Genomic DNA, 12,245 nt, shown 5'->3' on the forward strand with positions numbered 1-12,245 from the left:
GATTCAGGTTTTCACACCTTACTTCACAGCAGCAAACCACTGCCTTCCTCTAAAGCTAATCCTTCATCAGTAACGTAAGAAGAATCCCCTCTCTTCGTTGTGTGGATAAGCACTTAATAAACTCTAAAGCACTCAATTAACCTTAGCTATTGTCATCAAAGTTCAAATTAAGGGCTTCTCTGGTGGTGCAGGGGTTAAGAATCTGCCTGCCAATGCAGGAGACACGGGTTCGAGCCCTGGTCCGGGAATATCCCACATGCCGCGGAGCAACTAAGCCTGTGCGCCACAACTACTGAGCCTGAGCTCGAGAGCTCGTGTGTCACAGCTACTGAAGCCCGCGCGCCTAGAGCCTGTGCTCCACAACGAGAAGCCACTACAATGAGAAGGCCGTGCACCGCAACAAAGAGTAGCCCCCACTCGCGACAACTAGAGAAAGCCCACGTGCAGCAATGAAGACCAAACGCAGCCAAAAAAATTAATTAAAAAAAAAAAAAACGTTCAAATTAAGGCAGGTGCCGAAAGTGGATAGGAAGTTTTAAAAACCAGGGGCGCTTCCTCATTAAATGAGCCTAAGCCTGTTTCACACACACACACACCCCCCACCATACCCTAAAAGGTAGCAACTGCCTATCAATAATAATACCCAACATCTGTAGGGCACTTAATAGTTTACAGAGCACTTTCATATCTGTTAATTCATAACCACTGGTCTCTAATGCTTTTAATTTAGTGACAGTGTTACAAATTGGCTAGTTCTGGCAATATTTAGCAAGTATGCACTGTCTCTCTCCTTGGATCAGCTGACCAGTCATGTCAACCTGCCTAACAGCTCTCCTGGGGTTTGGCATTCTCACAGCTGTAATCTCTATTTCCAAATGCCCAAATCTGCCAGAGAATTAAATAATGGTTATAATTACAGAATCAATGAGTGAGTCCGATGTGCCAAGCACTGTTCTAAGTGCTTTACATGCTTAATCTTCACCTAACCCCAATACTTTTTTTATATTCCCATTTTCCAAATGAGGTGGCTGGGGCATAGAGAGGCTAAGAGCTTCGTCCAAGGACAGTCAGAGAAGTAAGCCTTGGAGTCAAGATCTGAACACAAGATGATGTGACCCTGTGTCCTCACTCTCAATCCCAATGCTGTGCTAGATAATTCTGGCAAAGTGCGTATAATACGGTGCTTGGTACAACACAGATATTCAGCAAATAAAAGCAGCTGTTAGTAGGAGGACACAGGTAGTTTCTAGTTCCCACGAGAGTGTCGCCTCCAGGACAGCAGCAACCTTGTTGGTCTGGGTGACTGCTGCGCTCCCAGCACCTGGCCCGACGCACATTTGACGGATGGATAAATGAATGAACGTCGCTCCCAGAAGGCAGGGTTGTCTGCGCATGGCTCTTTTTTGCACGTCTGTGTCGCGCCACTGATACTGCCCCTTAGTAAGAGCATCTGGCTGATCTGAGGGCACCGCAAGGCGCCCGGAGACTTGCGACCCCCTTCACGGCGTAGGGGTGGCGGAAGCAGCTCCCAGTGTAAGAAGGGAAGAGTCCGGGATCGCACTGCTGGCAGGTCCTGGCTCCGGCGGGGCTCTGCCCTCCGCCGCGGCGGGGACACTGCCGCCCCGGCGTTGGGACCCGGCAGGAGACAAAGACCCGCGAGGCTGCCGCACCCGCAGAAATGCTTGCTCCCCTGGCCCACCTCCCCGAAAGGCAGCCCAATGCTACCGTGCATCACCCGGCCTGGAAGCTGCGGAGAACGCCGGGCCCCGGGTGGAACAGACACGCGCTGCGGCCCCGCCTGCGGGGTCGCCGCCCGCAGAGGGTCGCTCTGGTGCGGGAGGCCGAAGGCCGGACCGGCCTGTCACCTTCAGGACCACACGCCCGCCCTCCGCCGGGGCCCCTCAGCGCGAGCCGCCGCCGCCCAGCTGGGCCTCCTCGCGCTTAGGCCTACCCGCAGCGTCCGCCTCGCGCCCCGTACGGGCAGCGGCACAGCCCCCGCCGCCCCCCCGCCGCCCGCCCTCCTAGCCAGCCCGTACCTGCTGGGAGAGGGGGATGAGCGGGGCCGCCATCTTCCCGCGGACTCGGGCTCCGAGCGCCGGGGGAACAGGGCGGGGCCGCGCGTGCGCACTGGTGCGAGGGGCGGTGCGCGCGCAGCCCGGCCCGGGAGAGGGCGGGGCCGAAGCAGGGCCGCGCAAGCTCAGCGGAGCCTGAAGGGGAGGGGGTTGAGGGCGGGGCCGCGCGCGCCTAGCCCCAGCTGGAGGGGGCGGGGCCCGGGACCTCTGCAGAGTGGCTCACGCGCTCCTTCACCACCTCCTTCCCAATTCCTTGGCTCGTCTGCCAAGGTTCCTTACCCCTCCGGGTCCTAGCCGATGATGGGCCCTCTTTCTAGGGATGCTGTTCCCATTGCCGTGCGCCTGGCAAAAGCACTATGCAGAGGCCGTCGCCCACCTGGCAGAGGGTCGGGACCCTCACCCTGCCCAGCAAGGCGCCCTGTTCCTAGGATAGCTGTGTGTGTGTGTGTGGCCACTTTCTTGCTGTGTGATCTTGGCAAGTCATTTAAGTAGCCTCTCTGCGCCGCCAATCCCCTCTTCCGAAAAGAGGGAATGGTAATATGTGTTTGCTATTGTTCCACCTCTATGCCTCACGCTGAGCCCTGCACAGAGCAGGCACCTGGTGTTTGCTGGAGGACCATTATGGAGGCACATTTATTTGTTTAGACGTGTTTTGCCTTCTTTTTACTATAGACACCCACTCATCTGTGGCCGGTTTCCACTAAAAGGATGAGGAAGGAAGGTCCTGCTGAGTAGCTGGCCACAGTGGCACAAGGTTTCTTCAGCACGGGTCAGCTTCCCCTTACTTGGTGTCCTGTGATAATGGCACTTCTCAGGCAGACAAGCTGGAAGGCTGTGCGATCTTGGGGTAGTGAGGGCACAGCTTCCTGTCCACCTCCTCCCCTCTGGAGTCTCACAGCTGCTTGCTCCAGTGTCTTCAGTGACTTGACATACCTCGTGCCCTTCAAATGAGCACAGTGTGCTTTGTGATTCATTCAACAACCATTCACCATCAAATGCTCATTGAGTACAGGTGCTCCATTTGTGGGCCAGGCAGACACACACTCTACACAAACAGGTCTCACCCTGGAGCTACCCAGACTTGTTAAGTAGACTAGGTTTCCAGATTCTGGTTTACAGATCTGGGTGGGGCCTGAGATTTTTGCATTTCTAACAAATCCCCAGGAGGTGCTGAGGCTGCTGGTCCCCAGGACCCCCATTGTGAGAACCACAGGTCTAGAGGAAGGAAACAGACATGAAAAAATCCCATGAGAAGGAACTTCCCTGGTGGCACAGTGGTTAAGGATCCTCCTGCCAATGCAGGGGACATGGGTTCAAGCCCTGGTCCGGGAAAGATCCCACATGCCGTGGAGCAACTAAGCCGTGTGCCACAACTACTGAGCCCGCGTGCCACGACTACTGAAGCCCGCGTGCCTAGAGCCCATGCTCCGCAACAAGAGAAGCCACTGCAGTGAGAAGCTGGCGCACCGCAACGAAGAGTAGCCCCCGCTCGCTGCAACTAGAGAAAGCCTACGCGCAGCAACGAAAACCCAATGCAGCCAAAAAAATAATTGATTTTTAAAAATCACATGAGGAAATAGATAACCAGTGATAAGTGCTCCAGAGTAGTCCAATGGTGTGACACTTGAAGGTTGAGCCTGACTGCAGCGACGGTGGCGCCTCGGAACCATCACAAGCAGAAGAAGCTGAGTAGCGAAGAGGCACTTTGAGACTGAGGCTCTGGAACTCAGACAGCAAGACAGAGGGTCTTGAAATGAGGCTGGATTACATATGGTCTGATTGGAGAGCCCTGTGTGAAGAGCAATAAAATAAGACCACATGTGATCCAGCCTCATCTTGAGACCACCTTGCTCTCCGAGCTCCAAGTTTTCAGCCTCATGGTGCTCCTTTGCTCCTCAGTTCCCTGTGCAAAGAGAAATGAGAGGCCACCAGAGGGTGTGTTTTTTTTAAGATTTTTTTTTTTTTTTTTGCCACACCATGCGGCATACAGGATCTTAGTCCCCCAACCAGAGATTGAACCCAGGGCCCCTGCATTGGGAGAGCAGAGCCTTAACCATGGGTCCACCAGGGAGTCCCTCACCAGAGGGTTTTGAACATGAACAGCTGCTCTAGAACAGCAGCTCTGGATAAGGTAGGCAAAGTGGATGGAGAGGGGATGGATGGAAGCAAGTGGGACAGCTGGAAAGATGCAGTGGTGGTCCTGGTGGGGGTGATGGAGGCTTTTAGCTGCCTTGGGTGCTTTATTGGTCCATGTTCCATAAGGAAAAGAGAAGTCATCCTAGATATTTCAAACAGAGGACAATTTGTAACAGGAGACTGAGTGCAAAAGCATTGGGAAAACAGAGGAGAAATACAAGGTTACCTAAGATTAGTAACAGTAGGAAGCTGCTAGCCTCTTTAGGACTAAAAGTCAAAAGGGAAAGGGTGTTACCCCAAACCCACAACCACTGGGCCCTGAGCAGGAACCCAGATACCGGTCCTCACTGGCCACCACTGCTTCTGCCATTGTTGCTAAAGTCACCACGATTGTCCCCAGTGCCTAAGGTGCCGGCAGGAGCCTGGAAAAAATGGCTTCTCCTCTTTGCCCGTCTTCTGATGTCCTTCTCACAGAACGTGATGGGGCACTAACGGGCAAGGTTGTCTAGGAAAATTGTGCAGGCTTCCAGCCTCGCTGTCGAGAGTCTACAAGGGCAACAAAAACCACGGAGACTATCGTGTCTTGACTGGAACCAGAGGCTCAATGGTGAGAGTCTCACCTGGCCAGCAGCAGAGTGGCCTGGAACTCCCTCTACTACTGTGCCCGCCACCCTGGGCAGTAATCAGCCATCCTGGGGCCTCTCTCCCCAGAGTCTAAAGCTGCACCATCCAACACAGTGGCCCCTCGCCACATATGGCAATGTAAGTTTAAATTTAAATCAATTACAATTCTGTAAGGGAGGATCTGTTCCACGCCCCTTTCCAAGCTTCTGGTAGCCTCCAGTGTTTCTTGGCTTGAAGATGGTGTCACCCTGGATCTTTACATGGTCTTCCCTCTGTACATGTCTGTCTCTGTGTCCAAATTTCCCACTTATAAGGATACCAGTCATATCGGATCAGGACCCACCTTAATGATGTCATTATCACTTGATTACGTCTGTAAAGACTTTATTTCTCATTTTGAAATGTATAGAAATATCAAATCACTATGCTGTGGAACAGGAACTAACATAGTGTTGTAGACCAATTATACTTCAAAAAGAAACAAACTCATAGAAAAAGAGATCAGATTTGTCATTACCAGAGGCAGGAGGTGGGAGTGGGGGGGAACTGGATGAAGGCAGTCAAAAGGTACAAACTTCCAGTTATAAGATAAATAAGTACTAGGGATATGATGTCCAACATGATAAATATAATTAAGACTGTTGTATGTTATAATGAAAATTGTTGGGAGTAAATCCTAAGAGTTCTCAGTAAAAGGAAAACATATATTCTTTCTATGTCTTTAATTTTTTATCTATATGAGATGATGGACGTTCACGAAACTCATTGTGGTCATCAGTTCATGATGTATGTAAGTCAGATCATTATGCTGTACACCTTAAACTTATATAGTGCTGTATGTCAATTATATATCAATAAAACTGGAAGAAAAAATAATAAATGTTACAATAAAATAAGGTTAAAAATTCGTTCCTCCATAGAAGGCACAACACCAAGAGTGAACCCTAATGCACAGTACAGACTCTGGGCGATAATGATGTGTCCGTGTGACACATCAATCAGTTGTGACAAACATACCACCGTGGTGTGGGATGTCATTTGTAAGGGAGGGTGTGAGGGTGTGAGGATAGACAGTATATGGGAACTCTCTCTACTTTCTGCTCAGTTTTGCTGGGAATCTAAAACTGCTCTAGAAAATGAAGTTTATTAATTAAAAATAAAATTCATTCTTCAGTCCTACCAGCCACATTTCAAGGCCTCACATGTGGCCAGTGGCTACTGTATTGCCAGCGCAGACGAGGAAAGTTCTCCAGGACAGCACTGCTGCGGAAGATGAGTTCTGCAGGGTCTGAGCTGGTCTGACCCATTTTGTACAATTGTTTCCAGCATTTTCTCTCGAGGTCTAGCACTGCTTCTTCCCTCATTAACTTCTCCCCTTGTTCAGAGATTTAAAAGGTGGGCAGTGTTTGAATCCCACCCCTGCACTTCCAGGGAGTGAGTCTTTAGCTTCTGAGACTGATAACCCCCGATAAACTGGGAAGACCAATGTGACTGTCAGCTGAAAAAGTTGAAGGACCTTGAAAAAGTTCAAGGTCGAAGGTCTGCCAACTTCAACGAAAGCCAGAACAAAATTTGCCAGACCTTCACTTCCTGGCCAGACTTTTCACACTGATCATCTATCAATACGTTCTATATAATTTCCGATTTTATTTGGCTCATTTGTAACATGATGTCCTAAATTTGATTATTTCCAACACAAATTTCTGCGTGAAAACAGAGTTCTTCAAAACAGAAGGCTGCTATGTGTGGCTTTTTTTTTTTTTTTAAGCAAGTCATTTGATTTAAGGAAAAGAATTTAGCTGCGAAGTAATCACTATTTTCACTTGAGAGAATGAATTTCACTCCTCTGTCTTACAGAGAACTAATGGCCATGGAAGTGGGTCACAGAGTGGGGGAAAAAGCTCCTTTATGGAATGTTAAACATCTGTGCACAAGGCCTGGGTTCTCCAGAATAAGCAGCGTGCACCTTTCCACGCCAACAATGCTGCATAAAGATTCCATACTGGAAAAGTTTCACATAAGCTATTAGTAACTTACAACCCAAAGAAATAAAGCATCATTTCTCCTTTTTCAAGGTAAGCTTTACCACCTTTTATTTATAAAACATTTGGGGGATTAAGAAAAGAGCATTGTGTTTTTGGCCAGACTCTCACTGGCCTCGGGCTTCCTCCAGCACTTCGGTTTGTCCAAAGGAAACGTCTCTGGGTACCTGGGGTAAGGGGGGAGGGGGTGGAAGGTGCTCGGGGAAAACCAGACCGATCCCACTGAGAAGCATGGGAACATTTTTCAAAGAAAATTAGACACATGACCACGTATGTAGACATTTGAGCTTTTAAGTGTTGATTAAAGTAGACACAAGGTTTTACCAGTCATCTTTATCTGGGGTGGGGATGATTAAAGTTCATTCCTCTTGTGGAATCCTTTGAAGATATTTTCTCTCCCACCAAACCTGCCCATCATCTGCTCGTCCTCATCTTCCTCTCGGGCCTTCTTCACTTCTTCCTTGGCCTGTATGGCATCCATCTCCCTTTCTGGGCCCTGGAGAAAGAAACAAAGACCCCGGCAGCTGGGGATTATGCTTCCTGTGGGCTGATTGGGTGTCATCATGCAGCCTGCCCCTGCCTTCTAGAAGCCTCCACACCAGCTGGGGGTCAGCTGAAAAAGAACCCCCCAGTAATCAGGTCCCAATTCCTGGAACCTGTAAATGTAACCTTATACCTATGGGGAAAGGGTCTTTGCAGATGCGATTAAATTAAGCATGTTGAGATGAAGAATTTCTACTGGATTATCAGGTGGATGCTAAATTCTATCATAATGTTCTCATAAGAGAGGGGCAGAGGGAGATTTGACACAAACAGAGACAGAAGAGGAGAAGGACATGTGAAGATGGGAGCAAAGATTAGAAGGGTGTGGCCACAAACCAAGGAGCACCAGGACCCATCAGAAGCTGCAAGAGGCGAAGTAAGCGTTCTGCCCTAGAGCCTTTAGAGGGAGCAAGGCCCTGCTGATGCCTTGATTTCAGCCTATTGATACTGATTTTGGAATTCTGGCCTCCAGAATTGGAGAGAATACATTTGTGATGTTTTAAGCCAGCAAGTTTGTGGTGATTTGTTATGGCAGCCCCAGGAAATGAATACACCCTCCTTCTTCTATTCCCAGAGCACCTGGGCCAGTCCTTCAACCAGCTGACAAGTGATTGAGTAATGAGAAGAGGACTCAGAGCCTGAATGAGCAATTCCAGACATGTGTGATTAAAAGAAGGGTTAGATGAGTGAAGACACGTCAAGAAATTTCCCATAGTCATTCCTGAAAAAAGAGTTTAGGAAGGCTTTGCTGCAGAAATCAGATTCAAGAAGAAATGGCTCAGGACGTTCCTGGTGGTCCAGTGGGTAAGACTCTGCGCTTCCAGTTCAGGGGGCCTGGGGTTCAATCCCTGGTCAGGGAATTAGATCCCGCATGCATGCCGCAACTAAGAAGCCCGCCTGCCACAACTAAGACACAGTGCAGCCAAAATAAATAAATAAATAATTTTAAAAAAAGGAAAACAGAAGAAAGGACTCATGAGAAAATCACTTAGTGATAACCACCTTTCATCAGTGGAGGGGAAATTTCCCCCTGAAATACCTTAAAATGTTCAATATTTTTCTTTTTTTACGCGGGCCTCTCACTGCTGTGGCCTCTCCCGTTGTGGAGCACAGGCTCCGGACGTGCAGGCTCAGTGGCCATGGCTCACGGGCCCAGCCGCTCTGCGGCATGTGGGATTTTCCCGGACCGGGGCATGAACCCGTGTCCCCTGAATTGGCAGGCGGACTCTCAACCATGGCACCACCAGGGAAGCCCTCAAATTTTAAGCACCTGCTTTGCAGTTGGTCCCAGTGTGACGGACATGACATGGCAGATGCCTTATCAGTGAAAATAAAGGAATGAGGAGATTTTGATTAAAAGCAGTAAGATGTTTTGTGTATCACCCTTAATTTAAACTCACCGGCATGCAACTTAACAACCCAAAGTTTCTGGCTAAAACAGTGTGGAGGGTCCTCTAAGACCTTTCTCTCTCAGTCACGGCACTCGCAGAAGACACTGACCACTCTCTCCTTATGGGTGAGTGGCGCCACCATTTAGTTATTGGTGCTTAGCAACATGAGAAACAAAATGTTTATGCCCATTAAAAGCATACATTTTAGTGTCAATACTCTAGCTCCGAAGAGTTATAAATGAATTTGTACTGATGGAAGATATTTTATCTTCTTCATGTGAAGGCAGAGCTAAGTTTTTAAGTTGGTTTCTCAGGGTAGGGGCCTCAAAATACACACTAAAAAAAAAAAAATTACAGGAGTGCTTCACACTTGAGGGAATAGAAAGGCAAAGCACAGAGTGGTCAAGGACACTTACGATGCACTTATCTGACAAAGAACTTGACAGAATATATAAAGAACACCTACAGCTAAATAAGAAAAGGTCAAATAACCCAATGCGAAAGTGGGCAAGCGACATAAACAGGCTGTATCAACCATGTTTCTCTTGCTTTGATATCTGGGGCCTTGCTGACCCAGGAGGGATGGCCCCTCCAAGGGGGCCCATTCTGAGAGATAGTAAATGCCAAAAAGCACTCTTTTCATATGGAAACTACATTCAGAGCTCACATCCCTAATGACCTCCACTACTGGGCTCAATTCAGGGCTGATTTCTCCTTGCCTTAATTATCCCACAGCCAGGTACTAGACAACTAGTACCCCAGGGCCCACTGAAATTCTTAAAACTAGCCAATCCTAAGCCTGCTTATCCAGCTTCATCTGTTACTTCCTGAAAAAAACCAAAACAAAGTTTTTTGCCTACATCTTTCACACTCTCCCTCTGCCTCCTGACCAAACCTGGTGCTTCCCCATGTGGCCCTGAATGGCATGGTGTGGCCCCTCCTCTAGGGATCTGTGAGTAAAATAAACCATCTTTTTGAGGGAGGTCGTCTCCTGATCTGCTGGCCTCACCATATCTGAATAATAACAAAACTTACATCTTAAAACACAGGTATTTCACAGAAAAGGATCTCCAAATGGCCACAAAAGCCATGAAACAGTACCCACCTTCATTCATCATCAGGGAAATGCAAATAAAATCAGAGATACCACTACACACCTATAGAAACCCACAGTCCCCAGTGCTGGTGAGACTGGAGAGACTGAAAAACAGTGCAGCCCCTCTGGAAACAGGTTGGCAATTTCTCATAGAGTTAAAGATACACCATACAACTCAGCAACCCCCTCCTGGGTATTTACCCAAGAAAAATAAAAGCACGCGTCCACACAAAAAAACTATACACAACATTGATAGCAGCTTTGGTCATACTGTTAAAAACTGGAAACACCCCTGGGACTTCCCTGGTGGTACAGTGGTTGGGACTCCACTGCTGCCACTGCAGGAGGTGCGGCTTCGATCCCTGGTCAGGGAACTAAGATTCCGCATGCCCCATGGTGCAGCCAAAAAAAAAGAAAAAAAATTGGAAACAACTCAAATGTCCATCAGCTGGTAAGCAGATAAACTACTCAGTAATAAGAAGATACAAACTACTGAGTGAACCTCAGCAACACGGAGGAATCTTGGAGACACTACGCTTGGTGTGAGAAGCAGGCTCAAAAAGACTCCATACTATATGATTCCATTTATATGACATTCTGGAAAAGGCAAAACTATAGGGACATAAACAACAAGGACCTACTGTATAGCACAGGGAACTATATTCAATATCTTGCAATAGCCTATAATGGAAAAGAATCTGAAAAAGTATATATATATTCTGAATCTGAAAAAGAATATACATTTATAACTAAATCACTTTGCTGTACACCCGAAACTAACACAACGTTGTAAATCAACTATACTTCAAAAATACTATAAGGACGGATATCAGATCAGTGATTGCTGGAGTAGGGGAGGGCTTGGTTACAAGGAGACTTTTTGGGGTGGTGAAACTGTTGTACATCTTGACTTTTAGTGGTGGTTTCATAACTATATGTGTTTGTCAGAATTCATAGAACTGTACATTTCACAGTATGTAAATTATACTTCAATAAAACTGACTCATCAACAACAACTGACAGTAATACCTAGCATGGCCAAAGATGCGACACAACTGAAATTCTCGACGATGAGGAAGGGAATGTAAACAGGATGACACACTGAAAACGTTTGTGTAAGAACTGGTGACCCAGCCTGTCCACTCCTGGGCATGTGTCCATTGAAAGACATGTACAGGAATGATGGGAACAGCTTTATCCATGAGGCCACAAACTGGAAGCATCCCAAAGCTGCATCCACAGAGAATGGATACATACCTTCTGGAATATTCACAAAGGAAGAACAAGCTACTGCTGTATGCAAAAATATGAATGAACTTTGCAACACTACCTGAATGAATAAATAATGGGTAGCTACATTTACATAAATTTCAAAAGGAGTCAAATCCATCTACAGTGATGGAAGTGGAACCATTATTCCTTTGGGGGTGGGTGCTTGCTGGGAGGGATCGTGAGGAGGTTCCTGGAGCTCTGGAGACCTTCTATATCTTGATCTGGGTGGGGTGTTCATTAGTAAAAATTCATCAAGCCTTTTCCTATATGTGAGACTTAAGTACAGAAATAACTGAATTATGAAAGAAAAGTTCATTGTGTTCATTGTACCTTGGTTTCACCCCAGGTGGCCTTGCCAAAATTCTCAGCGTACTCTTCATCATCTGTGATCAGGAAGTTATCGAAGATGGTTCCGGATCTCACCTGTGGATGAAAATAAGGCCTTCGTTACTGATGTGAAAAATGAAACTTTCCACAAAATAAACAGTTGTAATTTGCTCAGTACTGTAACAGTGATTAGCTGTCAATAGTAGGACATGCAGATACCCTTTTCTAGAATATCTATTCCCTCCAGGGCACTGGTTCTCAAACTTGGCTGCATATGGGGACCACCAAGAACATTTAAAAAAACTCCTGATGCCTGGTCTCACCCCCAGGGATGTTGATTTAGCTGGTCTGGGGTACCACCGGGGCACTGAGACTTTCAAGAACTCCCCAGTGACTCGAGCACTCAGCGATGTTTGAGAACCGATGCTCGAGAACCTTCCTGTGCAAAGTGTGAGCCATGAATGGGCAACATCAGCACCGCCAGGGAGTTTGCTGGGGATGCAGAACCTCAGGCTCCACCCTGGACATGCTACATCTGAATCTTCAGCCTTATCCTAAAGTTGACAGGCACCACAAGGTCAGCTCCAGACAAATTCCCAGGGAGCAGCAAGGCAGGAAGGATGTCCATTTTGTCTACGACTGTATGTCTTGGGTCCAGGTAGAGGTGCCCGGCACAAAACAGGAGCTCAAATACTAGCTATGTGAATTAAGGAGTTTAGGCTGAAGTCCAGAGTTATTAAAC

At 47.6% G+C, this 12,245-nt stretch overlaps 2 protein-coding genes across 2 annotated transcripts in view; both read right to left on the reverse strand.

Annotated features, from left to right (window-relative positions):
* EPS15L1 (epidermal growth factor receptor pathway substrate 15 like 1) overlaps window positions 1–2,081 on the reverse strand; it is a 100,753-nt gene extending 98,672 nt beyond the window's left edge. Inside the window, exon 1 of the mRNA XM_065873151.1 lies at window positions 2,037–2,081. Within this exon, the coding sequence (XP_065729223.1) occupies window positions 2,037–2,069 (33 nt within the window). The 5' untranslated portion in view covers window positions 2,070–2,081. The remainder of the gene's footprint in view (window positions 1–2,036) is intronic.
* A 4,827-nt stretch (window positions 2,082–6,908) lies between these two features.
* The window catches only part of CALR3 (calreticulin 3), a 31,992-nt gene continuing 26,655 nt past the window's right edge, over window positions 6,909–12,245 (reverse strand). Inside the window, exons 8-9 of the mRNA XM_065874595.1 lie at window positions 11,507–11,599; window positions 6,909–7,370 (exon numbers count right to left, since the gene is read on the reverse strand). Coding sequence (XP_065730667.1) covers window positions 7,227–7,370; window positions 11,507–11,599 — 237 coding nt within the window. The 3' untranslated portion in view covers window positions 6,909–7,226. The remainder of the gene's footprint in view (window positions 7,371–11,506; window positions 11,600–12,245) is intronic.

This window comes from Phocoena phocoena, chromosome 3 (assembly GCF_963924675.1).
Source record: "Phocoena phocoena chromosome 3, mPhoPho1.1, whole genome shotgun sequence".
Classification (NCBI taxonomy): domain Eukaryota; kingdom Metazoa; phylum Chordata; class Mammalia; order Artiodactyla; family Phocoenidae; genus Phocoena; species Phocoena phocoena.